Source organism: Odontesthes bonariensis, chromosome 6 (genome assembly GCF_027942865.1).
Source record: "Odontesthes bonariensis isolate fOdoBon6 chromosome 6, fOdoBon6.hap1, whole genome shotgun sequence".
Taxonomy (NCBI): Eukaryota; Metazoa; Chordata; class Actinopteri; order Atheriniformes; family Atherinopsidae; genus Odontesthes; species Odontesthes bonariensis.
The window spans coordinates 15,436,496-15,455,382 of NC_134511.1; the positions used below are offsets into that span (position 1 = coordinate 15,436,496).

Sequence of the window (18,887 nt, forward strand, 5' to 3'; positions counted from 1 at the left end):
AGATAGGTTCAGACCTACAATGGTGCACAAAAGAATTTACTTAACAGGTGTTGCATATATCATTCCAGAGTTTTATATTAGTGTAGGGGAAGGGATTAGTGGGGGATTATGAGCATACACAGGAGAAAACGGTTGCAATATTATAAGCACTACAATAGATTGAAGATACATGACCATTAAGATCCATCATTTTTTCAATAACCGTCATATTACACTGTTAGAATATTATGTAGAAAGCAGAGAGAAGACAGATGATCCAAAGCCAATATAAAAGTAAAATTAGAAACTCAATTAACTCAGAGGATATATATTTTTTAAAGAGATAACAAACCAAGCGTCATTCTGAGCCACACACGACGCTGAAGTTGGCATCCGATTCAGCATAAAGGGCCATTTAAATTCATTTTTTGCATTTTGATCGGCCAAAAAAGGGTCCTGTATGGAAACTACATTACTTATACTGCTCAAATCTGGATGGAATTATTCTAAAGAGGCTGTAGATCCATTAAACCTTGTTTGTGATTTGTGAAAACTTTTTCTGATTTGTGAAAATGCAGAACAGGGCCATTTTACTGTATTTTTGTTATTCTGCTCACCCTAAACAGGGTCCTGTATGGAAACTACATTACGTAGACTGCTCAAATCTGGATGGAATTATTCTAAAGTGGCTGTAGATTCATTAAAACCTTGTTTGTGATTTGTGAAACCTTTTTCTGATTTGGGAAAATGCAGAACAGGGCCATTTTACTGTATTTTTGTTATTCTGCTCAAATTAGGTAGAAAGAGGTGAAGAGGAGCCACACTCCATACCAGTCGGTGTCGGTATTGCACCATTTTGTCGTTTGCCAACCTCCAATAAGACTTAACGAGAAGAAGAAAGAGAATCCGTGTAAATCAACTGCCAGAGATACGGCCACAAATGGACACGATACTGCTCCCGAGTGTTAAATCACACTGAAGTCTCATCCAGGAATCGTCGAGGTTCTCTACAAATGTATTTAACATGTCAAATGTTGCTCTAGCGACAGCTTTAGTCTTGTTTCTCTGGAGTGTTTTCACGCAGTTTGGACGCCTGTCCGGTGAGTTAGATTTCGATGGAAAGTTGTAATGCTTGTAGATAGCTAATTTAGCTGTTAGTCGGTGTTAATTGTCTCAGCTCAGAGGATGTGACTTTGCTTTCTCGACAGGTAGCCGTTACGATTTGGCTCTTGTTAGCTGAAGGAATTCACTTATCACATTGACCACCCTGATGTTGTGCTTCATTAACGCTAGCTTTGTTGTGCTGATGGGGTTTTCTGATATTATTGTTATTATTTGGACTGTTCAGGTCTTGGGGTGAATGAACTGCTGTATTTCCGGGTTATCAGCCCAGAGGAGATAAGTTACATTTTCAGTGCAGCACCTGCTAAAGACTTTGGAGGACATTTTGTGAGTACTCTTTCACCTTTTGAACAGTCTCCACACCACACTGTCTCAAGCCTCTGCTATGCCTGCACATCCACTCTCTAATCACATTATTGTCTTCTCCTTTTTTTCCTTTAGAAATCATCTTATGATGAGATTTTTCTTGTGCCTGCAGTCCCTGCAGATGGCTGCTCAGACTTTAGCAACAGACACATCATTAATGGACAAGTAACCCTGGTGGAAAGAGGGTATGCTATGCACACATACCTCAGCACATTTTAGCTGTGTAGGCCAAAAGCTCTAGGCTCATCTCATCTGTACAATTTCAACCTCCTCGTCTCCTCTCTCCCCCGTGCCCGGCCTGTGACGAAATAGCTCAGACAAATATTTTGGAGGATGCTTGCCAGGGGAGTTTTTAGCAAGCGTACACCGCTGTATCCTTTGGGGAAGTTTTTTTGGCCACCTACAACATCTTGAGGAGGCGTGACGGATTAATCCTAAACTGTAAATTGATTTAAAACCGATTTAATCCTCATCTGATAGAAAAGAACAAGCTGGCATGCTGCAGCAAAGTAATGGTTATATTGTACAGCTGTGTCACATGTGATATTTGCCTGAAGCAAGAATGTTTCATTTTTTTAAATCCTGTCAGCTTGCCTCCTCTCTCCCAGACACCACAACTTGCCTCTTTGGTGGGGGGGGGGGGGGTGGAGATGTGAGTGCAGCAGTTGAGAATCTACAGTTGCTAAAGTCTAAAGTTGCTAAATGTGATGAGGAATATGTGAACATAAACCAGTGACGGTGGACGGGAAACTAAGTTTACGTGTAGCAGAAAAGAGGCAGTTATACAAGTTGAAGCTATTGCCTCATTTTCAGCCTTTCCATTTCTCCATTACTTGATTAAGGGCACCTTGGAAATGTTATTCTCACTATTATATACACTATATTGCCAAAAGTATTGGCTCATGTGCCTTTACACCTATATGAACTTAATTGACATCCCATTCTTAATCCATAGGGTTTAATATGACATCAGCCCACCCTTTGCAGCTATAACAGCTTCAACTCTTCTGGGCAAGCTTTTCACAAGGTTTAGAGGAGGAGTGTGTTTATGGGAATTTTTGACCATTCCTCCAGTAGCACATTTGTGAGGTCAGACTAAAATCTCTTGGTATGCTGAAGGATTCAGAGTTCCTTTCACTGGAACTAAGGGGCCAAGCCCAGCTCCTGAGAAACAAGCCCACACTATAAAGGCTCGTGTATACTTCGCAGCAGTGTGTCGCAGTGAGCTTGTCGCAGACACGACGCAGTTATTTTTTGATTTATGTCTTGAAGCGCTGTCTGCGCTATGTTAATCCCACGCCACAACGCAAGAGGGACAATCACGAACAAGCTAGGATTGTGGGTGTTACGGTTACGGAGGTCATTCAACAACAATGGCGACTGGACGAATGCGCACTTTGATTGAGATGCAGCTGATCGATCTAGAAATAGAAGAAATATTGCTACTACTGGAGCTGGCAGAGAGGGAAAGAATCGTCACGGTTAGCACGGTTAGCGTCAGCCGGTTAGCAAACCGGAAATACGCATAGTGTAGAGCGGATGTAGAGTTGACCAATCAGAGGCCTCCTTTCTCTCCCCCCTGCGGCGATGTCTGCGACACTGTCTGCGGTGAGTTACAATTTTGAGGAGGTGCACCAGAGTGTCTGCGTAGGGGGGGGGGGGCATGTCTGCGTACATACGCAGACGACCTGGTTTCCGACCATAAACCGCCCTTTATCCCCCCTCCACCAAACTTTACACTTGGCACATTGCAGTCAGACAAGTACTGTTCTCCTGGCAACCGCCAAACCCAGACTCGTCCATCAGATTGCCAGATGGAGAAGTGTGATTGGTCACTCCAGAGAACGCGTCTCTACTGCTCTAGAGTCCAGTGGCGGCGTGCTTTACACCACTGCATCCGACGCTTTGCATTGCACATGGTGATGTATGGCTTGTATGCAGCTGCTCGGCCATGGAAACCCATTCCATGAAGCTCTCTATGCACTGTTCTTGAGCTAATCTGAAGGCCACATGAAGGTTGGAGGTCTGTAGCGCTTGACGCTGCAGAAAGTTGGCGACCTCTGCGCACTATGCGCCTCAGCATACTCTGACCCCGCTGTCATTTTACGTGGCCTACCGCTATATGGCTGAGTTGCTGTCGTTCCCAATCGCTTCCACTTTGTTATCATACCACTGACAGTTGACTGTGGAATATTTAGCAGCGAGGAAATTTCACGACTGGACTTGTTGCACAGGTGGCATCCCAGTGTTTCCCGCAGCGCATTATAGTCAAGGCGGCCGCCTTAGCGAACTCGCACTGCCGCCTTGCCAACGTTCCCAAAAAAAACGTTTTTTGTTTAAACCGAAGTAATAATGCTTTGCCAGGCTCAGACATTAAAGCTGCCGTCGGCAGGTTTTCAAAATTCCGAGTCTAAAGTCGGAAAATTCGAACTGACACAACTTTCAGGTCCCTCCCCCAACCTCTAACAAGCTCCGAATCGCCCCCCAAACCCCTCCCCCTCTGTGGACGAGGATGTGCACGTGAGTTCACACCAGTGTGAGCGCACACAAGTTGGGGCAGACTCACGCTCAGCAGCGTGTGCACAAGCTGTGATTGACAGGTAGCGATTCCTCCACCCTAACTTGATTGGTTAAAAACAGCCGGGAGCGCTCGGTTTTTGCAAGCATGATTACAGGCTTCAGAGGGAGCTACAGATTTCGTTATTTTTCCTAAACAGCCTATTTAATAAATATTCTACTTCCAGAATCCCATGACAGTTCAAGCTAATGACTAAAAAAAGGTTGCCGACTGCAGCTTTTAAAGACAGCATTGATAACATTGAATTGCGACACCTACTGGTTGTTAATGTAAATAGTTAATAATGTAAATAAAAAAGTGTTACAGCTCTTAAACAGCTTCGTTATTGCTCTAACAGCCCCCGTCCCATTCCAAGTTACCCCCCCCCCCGGGCCAACGACTCACCACCTTGACTAAGCAATTTCCTGCGGGAAACACTGCATCCTATCACGGTACCAGGCTAGAATTCCCTGAGCTCCCGAGAGCGACCCATTCTTTCCCAAATGTTTGTAGAAGCAGTCTGTATACCTAGGTGCTTGAATTTATACACCTGTGGCCACAAAAGTGATTGGAACACTGAATTTAATTATTTGGATGGGTGAATACTTTTGGCAGTATAGTGTATCTCTCTGGAGGAAAAGCTCCAGATTTTTAAAGGCTATACCTTCCAGCATTGTGCGCTGCAAAGACAGCAATGCCAACAGGTGGGCTGTGACCTAAAGAGTACTGACAAATCATATGTCATTGAAAATGATTGGAACTAGTTAACATTTAAGATTTCTCATTAGTCTTTCAGTAAAGTCTCACTCTTAGTGGTTTCCCACCAGGATAGTCCGGGGCCCTCGGTTCAGTTTGCCAAAAATGTTCACACCTTCATTTGTTTTGGTTCATTTTTACACTGCACTTTTGAAAGCAAACCAAACCGCCTGGACAATGTCACACAGTTACAATAGCTGCTTGCACCATAGTTGAGTGGTGGGCTGTCACTCCTGCCCAAATTAAGTGGACTATCCGAGGAAACGAACTCTGGTGCGCTTCAAACAGACCAAACAGCTCTGGTGTGAAAGCACCCTTAAGCTGGATTTACAGTTGACGCGTCTGTCACGGCGGTGGCGGACCGTGACGTCAAAACGACGTTTCAGGCCCCACGCTTCCCTTGAAAAGACGGCGCATCGCGTTGTCGTGCACCAGTCGATTTTTGTAACTTGGCGGCGCCAACAACAACAAACCGGATGGACCGTTGTGAGACCGGGCTCAGTGAGGAGGTGCGTTTGTACAGCAGCTGTACGAAACTGCAGTGAAACAGCACAGGGAGCACGTAAACTCCTAAAACTCGTGGACAGAGATGGGCAGAACTTTGGGGAAAGAGGGAGAGTTCTGTAAGAAAGTGTGGAAGAAGCTACGGAACAGATATGTGAAGGAAAGAAGAGGGCAGAGACTCTGTTGATGCCGGGGGCTTCAAACCTTCACCTCTATTAACTGAATTAAAAAATTTAAATGATCCGAATACTGCAGCAGTATTGTGAGTGTCAGTTTCGATTCAGTTCAAACTTCAAAGGGTAGGTGTTGTATAGTTGTTGTCACGCGCTTATCTTAAAACACTGTGTACAGCTGTTGTTCATACCTTGGTCAAGATGGATGAAGATGTTCAAGATGGAGGCAAGCAGGTAAGTAGCAGGCAGGCAGAGGGAGAGAGGCAATGGCAGGCAAGCAGATAGGCAAGGAGAAGGGCATGCAGACAAGCAGGTGGCACACAGTGAAGCAATCCAAATTGTTTGTTATCCAAAGTAAAGCTAAATAATCCAAGTATAAAGGCTCAACATAAATTATTAATTACAGCAGAGGTCTTCAACAGGGGGTCCGCGACCCCCAGGGGGTCCGCGGAGGTACTGCAGGGGGGTCGCGAAATCTTTGGTTGATTAGACGATTTTTAACAAAAACAGTTTTTTCTCACAAATTGTGTGCAAACGTGTGCCATCCACAGATGGTTTGAGGATTCATTGTCCCATCTACATGCATGTTTAAAGTTAAAATCTGTGGATTATTTGAATAGCTTAGTGTTGTATGCAAGATGTTTGTTTATAAATGGCAGTGGCACGGCCACCCTGTACCTTGCACATGTTTAAAATAAAAACATGAATATATTAACCTGTGTATTATTTGAATAGCTTAGTATTGAATGTACAATAACAGAGTAGCTATGTTTATGCACGGCACTAGGCCCCGTTAAATATAAAACACAATTGTATGCCATATAAATAGTAGGGGGGTCCCTGCTCCAACTCTCCATCAGTTTGGGGGTCCCTGGCCTGAAAAAGGTTGAAGACCCCTGAATTACAGTATTCTTGCTCTTGACAGAGGCATTGTTTTCTTCTCCACTTTCGTGGTTGTAGAGTAGCGGTAACCTTCACGTAGCAGCGACACCTCTGTGACGGAGAAGATTGCAACTACTGGCGCATCGACTTGCGCCACTATACATTGCGGGCACAAAATCGTGACGTCATCAACACCGCTCGCGCTAGCAGACGCGGCAACCATGCTAGAGCCTTAAAGTGATACTCCGGAGTAGATTCAACCTGGGGTCATTTGAACCGTGATATCCAGCCAAGTAGCCCACCCGCAGTTTTTTCGATATTGGCTGATCATCAGCTGAGTTACTGAGTTATCCCGAATAGCTTCGTACAAGGGTTAATGGATCCTGGTCCGTATCTCCAAAATTACCACACTAAAATCACATGCCATGACACCAAACTTCTACAGTAGTACAAATATGGTCTGTACTCACAAAGCGATGCATTTGGAAGTTTGAAAATAGTCCAGGAGTTTATTATTATCAACACAAGCCTGATAGCTTCTCTGCAGCTAAAGCTGCGTCGACGTCACTTCAGGGAGCTGGGAGCTTCAAAGTAAGATGAGGGTTGATCTACTACTGTAGACAACAAAGTATATGCTATATTCTACATGTTTTTTTATGAATTTTTTATGTTGAAGAGTTGTGAAATTATTTTATCAATGGAGAAATTGAGCAGCCTTGCTTTGTTGTCTACAGTAGTAGATCAACCCTCATCTTACTTTGAAGCTCCCAGCTCCCTGAAGTGACGTCGACGCAGCTTTAGCTGCAGAGAAGCTATCAGGCTTGTGTTGATAATAATAAACTCCTGGACTATTTTCAAACTTCCAAATGCATCGCTTTGTGAGTACAGACCATATTTGTACTACTGTAGAAGTTTGGTGTCATGGCATGTGATTTTAGTGTGGTAATTTTGGAGATACGGACCAGGATCCATTAACCCTTGTACGAAGCTATTCGGGATAACTCTGTAACTCAGCTGATGATCAGCCAATATCGAAAAAACTGCGGGTGGGCTACTTGGCTGGATATCACGGTTCAAATGACCCCAGGTTGAATCTACTCCGGAGTATCACTTTAAGTCATCAGAGTGACTCCACAACAAAATCCCTGTTGAGTTTTGTTCTTGGGAATAGGGATTATGGTTTTAAAAGATCATTTGAGGTATAGAATAACACATTTTGTTGTTTTTAGTAAAGCTTACCAGAATTTTTTTTCTTTAAACTACTTTATGGGAAAAATATGTTTATGTAACATCATTCATGTGTCATCACATCTTTTATCCGTTGGACCACACTGAAAACTTTCTGAGGGTTCTTTCTCTTTTTTTATTTGCACTCAAGAGGTTGCTCCTTTGTCCAAAAAGCCCTACGTGTTCAGGAAGCCGGGGGGAAAGCTGTTCTGATTGCTGATAATGCAGAGGACAATGACAGTCAGTACCTGGACATGGTCACTGATGGAAGCACTGACAAACCAAGCATACCTTCTCTATTCTTGCTTGGACGCGATGGGTAAGACATAAACACAAAATGTTCATTCAGACCCATGTTTTTTCTTTTTTTTATTTAAAGATTAATGCAAAACATTTCAGTACACTTATGTTTTATTCTAGGATGATGATCAGACGATCTCTTCGGAGACAAGCACTGCAGTGGGCTGTTATTTCAATTCCCGTCAATGTTTCTGCTCTGGCTTCATTTCCACTGAAACAGCCCCCATGGACACTTTGGTAGAACTGACTCACAACTTTGTGAACTTCCTCACCCAGTCAGCAATGTTTTGTTAGTGCATATTCTGTCAGTGGTCAATAACCACCAAGACTCACTGGAAATTTTTTTTGTTTCGGTTAAGTTCAAATATAGCAGTGGTGAATACATGAATTCACTCAATCTGTTGAAACAGCACAAACAGACTGAGGCTTGTCATTTTCCCCCTTTATCATGTACTCTTGGACACTGTTGAGTTGGTCTCTGTGGGAAAGATGAGGCCATGACTGCATAACATTTGTTTGTCTGCTTGAACATGAACAAAATATATATTTGAGAAATACATTTCTTTGGGTATGAATGAAAGTTAGACTACAAAAGGTGATAGCAGGTATTTGCAGCACTCGGCACAATCCAACAGATCAGCACTTAAACTCTGATCTGTATTTTTGCTCTTTATAAACTCAAAGTTTCTTAGAGCTCTGCTGTAAGAGTCAATGTAAAATCCTGTAAATGTTTGTGTTTTCGTTACATTGTGAGTCACATATCAACAGACAGTGCTAGCCCCCTTTATACTCTGCCATGTGGCATTTTCAGGTTTATACAAAGAAAAGAGACACTGGATCTATAGAGGGCGTTTTTTGTGCAGCCACTTTATTTTTGCCATATCCCTCAAGCTTGGAAAACTGGGGCTACTCAATGCATTACAGTTGGATTTTTTAACCAGATGATGTTACTCAATCTTACATAACGCTCCCATTTGATAACTGCAAAGAATAGAAAATGTCGTGGGATATTAGTGTGGCCATATAAGTCAGACTTACTAAAGTATAGGTTAGAAAGAATCAGAAATAAGTTTTTGGGCAACTTAGATAGATGATTCACACTGGGGTTCATATCCCACACAGCTTCTTTTCAACTTGATTTTAAAGTTTAGCTGTTGAACATGCTGATATATTATTTGTTCTGTAGTGAGAAAGAGAAAATCAAGTTGCTCTTATGGAGAATGTCTTTTTTAAAATCACTCAGATTTGAATATTGAAAAATACCAACGGACTATTTAAATAGAATTTAGAGCTTTTCAAATGGCAAAAATGATGATTATTATGTCCTAAATCAAATTGCTGGACAAATGCCCAGTGTAGCTGATGTATTAACTGTGTGTAACTATCTGTTTAATTCTACATAAATTAAACTCAAAAGGGTGAGAGTAAAAAAAAAAAAATAGTGGAGAATGCCATTATTTATAAATGTCTACTCTATGTATAATTTCATAAAGCGCCATTGACAGGAAAACTAAATCTACATGCAGTTATTCACATTCTGATTTAGGATACAATCATTACATTCAGTTAATGTCCAAATAAAGCATAGCCTACATATGAGTATGTTACATTTAATTAACTTGAGTGCTGTCAGAGACATTCTGCATTTTTTTGTTATTGTTTTTGAAGAATTAGGTTTACCAGTTTTAGATATGTATCTCAAAAGTTCAATCTAAATAACATTAAATTTAACATTTAGATTTAATGTAATATTTATATGTTACACAAATTTTGATTTGACATTTAGATCTATGCTTTGAACATTTGAACTTTACATGTTTATAAGTCCGTTTACAGTGTTAATTTAGGTTCATTTTCTTCTTAAAAGTGAGGAAATTGAGATAAGTATTGAATGTTTTAAAGCCATAACTTACATTTTTACACTTGGCACAAAAATTATAAAGGGGTGAAAAAGCTTGTATTTTATTCTTGTCCGATGCCCATTGACTGAGCCAAATGGCCTAATTTGGATTTGAATCTGAACACACATCACTACTTTTGAGAGCATGGATATAAACTTTCATAGATGTATGACTTTCAGCTTTTCGGCTGTCATTAAATTAACATCTGGTCGGACATAAACATTAGTATCAACATCACCTTTAAAGACTCAGAGGCTGTGGGCGAGATGAGGTTAAAAAAAAAGGTGTTAAGAATAACGTCCTGAGAGAGCCCCCTTTATCTGAGTGCCTTACTGGGATATGCCTTCGGACAGGAGCCAATTCTGAAGAAAAAGGGGGTCAGAGTATTAACGAGCAGTTCAGAAGCATCACTGAATGTGCACGGTGATTTGGCATGCGTGTTTCTCGGCAGTGTTGTTCTTGCCCCACTCACCTCCTCCTGCATCTTGGGCACACACGACCCCACACTGTCTTCACCACGGCTTCCCTCAGAGCCGGACTCCCCCAGATGTACACAGACGGGGTGCACACGGCATTGAAACGAGCCATAATGGCGAAAAGATTGGTGGCCTCGTTTCGAAATGTCAGCCCCCCTACTGCAAAAAACCTGATGATTATGTTCACAAAAGAGGGACACCACAACACCAGGAAGCTTATAACAACAAAAATGATTATTTTCAATGACTCTTTCTTGCTTTCTCTCTCCGCGCTGGGGGGGTCTCTTTCAAGTTGATACCTCGCAATAACATACAGTTTGATAGTCATGATGACTTTGGTGAGCACGATTAGTTGAAAGAAGATTATGCCGAATACGTACAGCTCCGTAGCTTTGGAAACTGGCAACAAATTCCTGGCGAGCAAGTTAGCATAACTGTAAACCCAACAGTAGATGTTAATGCATATCACCACGCGTCTTGTTATAAAGCGGCTGTAGATAAATGGATGGCACACAGCAAAATAACGATCAAACTGTGCGAACAAAAACGTTAATATATTAACCCCTAAAAGTGATCGTAATACACTGTATGTTCCGTTTCTGGAGGGATAGTTCTCGTAGACATCAAACAGACCCAGATAATACACAGAAAACCCAACCAGGGTGTCACAAATACTTGTATTTAGCATGAAAAGAAATCTGTTCTGAATGCGGAGCGCTTTAGTGGCCGATATGCCGATGACCACTGTTCCAGCGACAAGAACTGTGGTTGTAGCAAATAAAATCTGAAATATAAAGACGAAATAATCCTCAGGACTGTCGAAGTCCACCGAGAGAGGCACTCCTCCTCCCATAGAGTCTGTCATGTTGGAGAGGAGCATTGTTACTAACTTTAAGGGACAGATCACGATTTATATTTACCAAGAAGTCTCCTGATAGGATCTAATGAGCTAATGTAGTTTTCCTCTCAGTGTCAGCCCGACGAAGATGCTGCAGGATTTAGTTAAAGCAAATGTTATTGACTGTAAATATACTAAAATGTTTTACCCCATGAAAAACATTGAGATTTTATCCTGGGCTGCTATAGGTCATCATCCAAATGCAGTATAAAAAAAATCAAGTCAAATTAAATATGTTAAAGAAGGGTTATATTAAACAATATAACATCATGTTGGAAAATGTGTCCAAGCTTACTGCATTGAAGAGCAAAAACTTTCTCAAACTAAAACTAAATATAGGCCAACTGATTTAGATTACATAAATCACTGCAGACAGTAAATTATCAAAGGATTTTATTTTTCGTTTGACTAAATCCACCCGAAATCAGAACAAGTTGTGAAAAATGCAAATATTTATCCCAATTTTTTTAGTGAAAACGAGTGAAGTTTGTTGTTTTGTGAACAGTTTCATACTTATCCTCTCATTCTTTAAAGAGAGTAGGCTGAGTCTGCGAGCAGGCCTGTCCAGTACCCTTTTCGTCCAGAATCATTCCTTTGCAGTGTATGGTTTTGTATTGTCTTATTGAAAAATATATGGACTTTTTAGAGCATGGATATAACTTTTCATATGTCGTTCAGCTTTTTGGCTCACATTAAGTCAACAGTTGGTCAGAGATGTTGTCTTGAAGATGATGTTTTAAAGATTTTGTCTTGAAGGCAACATATGTTGCTCTGAAATGTCAGAGAACGTTTCTGCATCAATGCTGCCATCACAGAAGTGTATTACATTTGCAGAGAACACCGATACTACCTCGTACCATCATTGACCCTGGCTTTTAGACTTGTTTCTACTGGTCTTTATTAATTTAATGAGAGACTGTTTTGTAATTATTTGTGGGTAATCTGCAGATAGGCCGGGGAGGCTTGGGGCTTGGCCCAGGCAAACCAGTGTGGAATAGAGCAGGTCCCAAGGAGAAGAGAAAACTAGTTGTTGAGCAGGTTCGTAGACAGGAGGAAATGTTAAGGGGTGCAAAGGCAGTGGCTCAGACTAAGCAGGGACGGTGGTTGAATCGGGAAGGTGTAGAGAAGAAAAAGCTTAGGTGGAAAGAGCTGTGGAGTACGGACGAAGGGAGTATTAGATTTTTGATAGGGGCAACATATGATGTGTTACCAACTTCCAAGAACCTAAAACTCTGGGTAAATGGAGACCCGTTATGTTTGTTATGTTCAGGTACTGCAACTCTAAGGCATATTTTGTCAGGTTGTAAGGTTAGTCTGTCACAAGGCCGGTATACATGGCGATATGACCAAGTATTAAGAAGCTTAGCTGCAGGTATTGAAGATAAACGAAGGCAGGTAAACTTAGGAGGGTCTAAGGTGAAGAGAGTTGCAATTCAGTTTGTTCAAGAGGGGGAGAAAGATAAAAAAAGACGATAAGGAGGCACGGCAGCTTGGGGGATGCTTGTGATTGGGAGATGCAGGTAGATTTAGGAAATAAGCTTGTTGTTCCCCAGGAGATAGCCTCTACAAATTTAAGGCCTGATATAGTCTTGTGGTCTAGGAGTAGAATGAGAGTCTATTTCATAGAGCTGACGGTTCCTTGGGAGTAATTAGTAGCAGAGGCAAATTAAAGGAAAAAGCTTAGGAATGTGGAGTTGGGGGCAGAGCAGCGAGGATGGAAAGTTAGAATCTGTCCAGTGGAAGTACGATGTAGAGGATTTGTTGCAAAGTCTGTTGTCTCATTGTTGAGGGAGCTGGGTGTAAGTGGACAGAGTGTGAGGAAAATGGTGAAGGAAGTGTCAGATGAGGCAGTAAAGTCCAGTCAGTGGATTTGGATTAGAAGAAGCAATAGCAGCTGGGGGCCCAGCAGGGGCAGTACTTAGGGTAAACAGACTCTTGGAAGAAGCAAATAAGAAGTTCAAAATGTTTAAGTGGAGGGTGTGGCCCATGTGAGCCTTTTGAAACCAGGCGGCCATTTTGGGTTGGTCTTGAGTGAGTTGTATGGCTTTGTTTTTGTTGGCATTTTAGTGATTGTAGGACTGTTTAGGTGAGTTTGTCGGCTGAATCTACTAGTGTGTCTTGTCCTGCCTCCACCTCTGGCACCCTCTATATTTTCATTACCCCCTACCCGAACCAGGGTTTGAATCCCATTCCTACTTATCTTTACCTCTTCTATTTCTACCCCCTACCCAAACCAGGGTTTGCATCCCCACCCCGCTGTGACTGGTGTGCAGTTGGTGAGAGGCTGAGGTAGCTTGTGGCTGTGGAAAAAAAAAAGAGAAAAGATGGTTGTTGTGGTGTGAGGAGCAGTGTTGGCTGGTATCAGGGGGGTGACTCTGGGACGCCAGTGGTCATTGTCTAGACTCCTTGAGGTGTCGTGGGCCCAACTAGACAAAACACTGATAAAGGAGGTTCCCACCCGATGACCCCAATGACATGTTGGTCAGCACTGCTCACTGATCTATATAGGGAGTATAGGGAATTATTCACTGAGTCTGGTCCATTTGTTTTTTCTTTAGCACAAGTTTCTTGTGTTCACCTTAAAAATATAGGTAATCATACATCTGTGTGACAAAAATGTGGATTTCCTCAGGGTACAATTCAGGGGCCTCTTTTATTTATCATTTACATGCTCACACTGGCTGAGATTATGCAAAGCAACAAAACCACACTGAAGGAGAGTCACAGTACTGTGGAAGCAAATCTGTACCATATTTCAAATTAAAATGCATTAACAGAAATGCTTTTTCATTTCAGAATATAGCTGCATTTTTTACTCAAAAATAAAATGAAAAAGAAATGAACCAAACTGCATTTTTTTATTTTCTTCTTCGAGACTGCTCATTTTGTAAGTTAATTCAAATGATAAAGAAAAGGATATTGTTTTTTTGTTTTCATTCCTGACCCCCCCAAAATTTTTTCCATAATTCAATTTGGATTCGCAATCCCAAGTGGTGCAGGAGTGACGTCAGTGGCCGCTCTACGTCTGGGTTGGTTGGGCTTACCTGCACACAACATGGCGCTCCCTGACACCATTGCACAATCCTTGTTAGAATTCGCTTCCCATGTGGAGTTAAATACAATTTCTGAATCGGATTCCCGTGACAGATTTGAGCAGATTATAGAGAAAATACAGAGTTTCTATTGTAGACTCCAAGTGAATGGCCATCTGACCCCTCAGAACAAGCTGGTGGACGATGACCCCGATTTAAGGAAGACTGCCTTTTGTGGACTAACTATCACACCTGTGACAGATGGATGCAAGTACACAAGTTGGCAAGAATTACTTCAAGCAGTAGCTGAGGAGCTTCATGGAGCGGCAGGCCTGACTAATCCTCCTGCCAACATCTTTTAAGAAGCAGAGCTTCTAGTGCTGAGCAGGGTCCAGATGGATTGCTTTCCTGAAGACAGGTAAACGAGTGCCTCCAAGCAGTCAAATACTCTGCCTCACTCCTGAGTTTGACAAGTCCACCGAGCTCATCCGAGTTGGAGGCTGGTTAAGATGCATGGTTGATAGAGCTTGTCGAGCTCTGCCGGAAATACTGGATCCTTAGAGGCAGAGAAACAGTATGCAGGCACTAGTGAACATGCCTAGAATGCCGTACGTAAAAGTCTAAGCCTGCATGCCAGAAAACTGAATTCAGAGATACCTACAATCAACCCGATCCTGATCTGCCACAGCTCCTGGTCATGCAACCACCTTTTGATGGGGTGGCTAGATGGCTCCCGATCCTACCCCCAATTGTTTATCTGGAATCTGAGGTGAAACATTCCCAGGTGCTGGCTGAGAGATTTTATGTCTGAATTTGTCAAACATTACCTGCTGAGACTGCAGACCAGAGGGAAGTGGCAGAATCCTTCTCCAGATGTCAAAGTCAGCATAGTAGTGATGATGAATGACTTCCAGCTACCACGGCCACTGTGGCACATGGGCAAAGTGACATAGGTTTTTCCAGGCACTGATGGACAGGTGAGAACTGCTTATCAATTCCATCCGATTCTGGTGAGGTATTGCTTGTTAAAGAAATCACCAAATTGTAATTGGATTAGTAGTCATGTTCATGGACAATTATAGAGCGCCTTGTAATCACTGCAGTGTAAATACGTGCGGCCACTAGGTAGCACCATTGTAGCATTTTCTAACTGGAAATGCTGTATTCGTATTTGGGTGTAGATATTACACTTCTTTAAGGTCTGTTTGACCTATATTAACCTAAACAATGTGAATCACTTTGTAACTTTATGATGTTAATGTGAATATTCTTTCTTATTTCTTCTCATTTCAGACCACACACACAAATGTGAAATTATTTATCTACATTCCTATTGTAACCTGATGTAAATATGGATATTTGTACCAATTTGTGCTCTGCTGTGCTGTTAACCCCTTCAATACTGAAGTAAACATCCAGACTGCATACATCTTGGTTCCTTGTGTGCTGACCCACACATCAGGGAGACACTCTATATAAACTTAATATTTCCAATACAGTCCATCCCTTTATTGCCTAAGCCACACAAAGTGACAACATTCATGTGTCAGTGGTACCATAACAACTTTTGTTCATCGGAACATACTGAAAACTTTCTCAGGATTCTTTTACTTTTTTTTAATGTGTTTATATGCTCTGTTCTGATTGCTGATAATGCAGAAGACAATGATAGTCACCGAGATTTGGTCATTAATGGAGGCACTGAAAAAACATGCATACTTTCTCTATTCTTGCTTGGAGAAAATGGGAAACACATGGATAGCCACAAAATGTTCATTAAGACTCATAGTTTTTAATTTTTTTTCCTTTTTTTTTAAACATCAATGCAAAACATTTCAGTACACTTATGTCTTATTCTAGGATGATGATCAGACGATCTCTTCAGAGATGAGCACTGCAATGGGCTGTTCTTTTAATTCCCATCAGTGTTTCTGCTCTGACTTCATTTCCACTGAAACAGCCCCCATGGACACTTTGGTAGAACTGACTCACAACTTTATGAACTTCCTCACCCAGTCACCAATGTTTTGTTAGTGCATATTCTGTCAGTGGTCAATAACCACCAAGACTCACTGGATTTTTTTTTTATTTCGGTTAAGTTCAAATATAGCAGTGGTGAATAAATAATTTTAACAAATTCTAAATAATGAGATGGCATTCACACCCAAATATAAAACAAACCTTATCAAGCCATAAAGGCAGTCTTATCCCCAGGGCTCAGTTAGAGTGGAAATCTTTGACTGGGGTTTTCTTTCCTGTGTTTTTTTCAGAGTACACGTGAACAGATGATGTATTTTAAGAAAAATCTGTTGAAACAGCACAAACAGACTAAGGCTTGTCATTTTCCCCCTTTATCATGTACTCTTGTACACTGTTGAGTTTGTCTCTGTGGGAAAGATGAGGCCATGACAGCATAACATTTGTTTGTCTGCTTGAACTTGAACAAAATACACAGATGAGAAATACATTTCTTTGGGTATGAATGAAAGTTAGACTTTTTGCATGAATGAGTATAATTTTTTGCCCTTCGTAAGTTGTACATTTAGGCATCTTAAATAACTACATATTTTTGGAATGTCTTTTTAAATTTACGGTTGTAACCAAGATTTTCAATACTCACAGTGCAGATAGATATTTGAAGAACGATTTGGATTCACTGACTGAACAAATGGTTGAGTTGAAAAACTAAGACGATACAAGACAAAATGTGCAAATTGCTTTTAACAAATCTTTAAAACAAAAAAGTGATAGCAGGTATTAGCAGCACTCGGCACAATCCAACAGATCAGCACTTAAACTCTGATCTGTATTTTTGCTCTTTATAAACTCAAAGTTTCTTAGAGCTCTGCTGTAAGAGTCAATGTAAAATCCTGTAAATGTTTGTGTTTTCGTTACATTGTGAGTCACATATCAACAGACAGTGCTAGCCCCCTTTATTCTCTGCCATGTTGCATTTTCAGGTTTATACAAAGAAAAGAGACACTGGATCTACAGAGGGACTTTTTTGTGCAGCCACTTTATTTTTGCCATATCCATCAAGCTTGGAAAGCTGGGGCCACTCAATGCATTACAGTTGGATTTTTTAACCAGATTCAAGGTAAACACAAGAAACTTGTGCTAAAGAAAAAAAGAAAAAAGAAAAGGACCAGACTCAGTGAGTAATTCCCTATACTCCCTATAAAAGACCAGTGAGCAGTGCTGACCAACATATCATTGGGGTCATCAGGTGGGGACCTCCTTTCATCAGTGTTTCGTCTAGTTGGGCCCACGACACCTCCAGGAGGCTAGACAATGACCACTGGCATCCCAGAGTCACCCCCCTAATGCCAGCCAACACTGCTCCTCACACCACAACAACCATCTTTTACAGCCACAAGCTACCTCAGCCTCTCACCAACTGCACACCAGTCACAGTCGGGTGGGGATGCAAACCCTGGTTCGGGTAGGGGGTAATGAAAGTATAGAGGGTGCCAGAGGTGGAGGCAGGACAAGACACACTAGCAGACACACTAGCAGATTCAACAGACAAACTTACCTAAACAGTCCTATAATCAGCAAAAATGCCAGCAAAAACTAAGCCAACTCAACCAAAATGGCCGCCTGATTTCAAAAGGATCAGATGGGCCAAACCCTTGCTTCTTCCAAGAGTCTGTTTACCCTAAGTGCTGCCCCTGCTGGGCCCCCAGCTGCTATTGCTTCTTCTTATCCAAATCCACTGACTGGATTTTACTGCTTTATCTGACAGCTCTTTCACTTTTTTCCTCACATTCTGTCCACTTACACCCAGCTCCCTCAACAATGAGACAACAGACTTTGCAACAAATCCTCTACATCGTACTTCCACTGGACAGATTCTAACTTTCCATCCTCGCTGCTCTGCCCCCAACTCCACATACCTAAGCTTTTTACTTTCATATGCTTCTACTACTAATTCCTCCCAAGGAACAGTCAGCTCTATGAAATAGACTCTCATTCTACTCCTAGACCACAAAACTATATCAGGCCTTAAATTTGTAGAGGCTATCTCCTGGGGAACAACAAGCTTATTTCCTAAATCTACCTGCATCTCCCAATGCTCCCCAAGATGATGTTACTCAATCTTACATAATGCTCCCCTTTGATAACTGCAAAGAATAGAAAATGTCATGGGATATTAGTGTTAACTTATTAGTCATACTAAATTATAGGTTAGAAAGAATCAGAGAATTGTTTAATTGATCAGTTTTTGGGCACTTAGATGATTCGCACTGGGGTTCATATCCCACACAGCTTCTTTTCAACTTGAGTTTTACATCAACAGTGAATTAGAGAAGAAAGTTTAGCTGTTGAACATGCTGATATATTATTTGTTCTGTAGTGAGAAAGAGAAAATCAAGTTGCTCTTATAGAGAGTGTATTTTCTTAATCACTCAGATTTTAATATTGAAAAATACCAACGGACAGTTAAAAAAGTATTTGGGGCTTTTCTTATGGATAATTTCATGAAGCGCAATTAACAGGAAAACTAAATCTACATGAAGTTATTCACATTCTGATTTAGGATACAATCATTACATTCATTTAATGTCCAAATAAAGCATAGCCTATGTATGAGTATGGTACATTTAATTAACTTGAGTGATGTCAGAGTAGATCTGCATTTTTTGTTACTGTTCTTAAAGAGAAATATGATATCATAAAAAGTGCACATATAATCCTGACATAACTCGGCCAT

At 41.3% G+C, this 18,887-nt stretch overlaps 1 protein-coding gene across 1 annotated transcript; it reads left to right on the forward strand.

Annotated features, from left to right (window-relative positions):
• The first annotated feature begins 862 nt into the window (after positions 1–862).
• On the forward strand, positions 863–13,961 carry LOC142382085 (protease-associated domain-containing protein 1-like). Its single transcript, XM_075467561.1, has 5 exons — positions 863–1,079; positions 1,328–1,428; positions 1,543–1,652; positions 7,718–7,885; positions 7,987–13,961. Exons 1-5 carry the CDS (start codon positions 1,004–1,006, stop codon positions 8,105–8,107), a joined length of 576 nt encoding a protein of 191 aa, XP_075323676.1. The 5' UTR covers positions 863–1,003; the 3' UTR covers positions 8,108–13,961.
• The last annotated feature ends 4,926 nt before the right edge of the window (positions 13,962–18,887 follow it).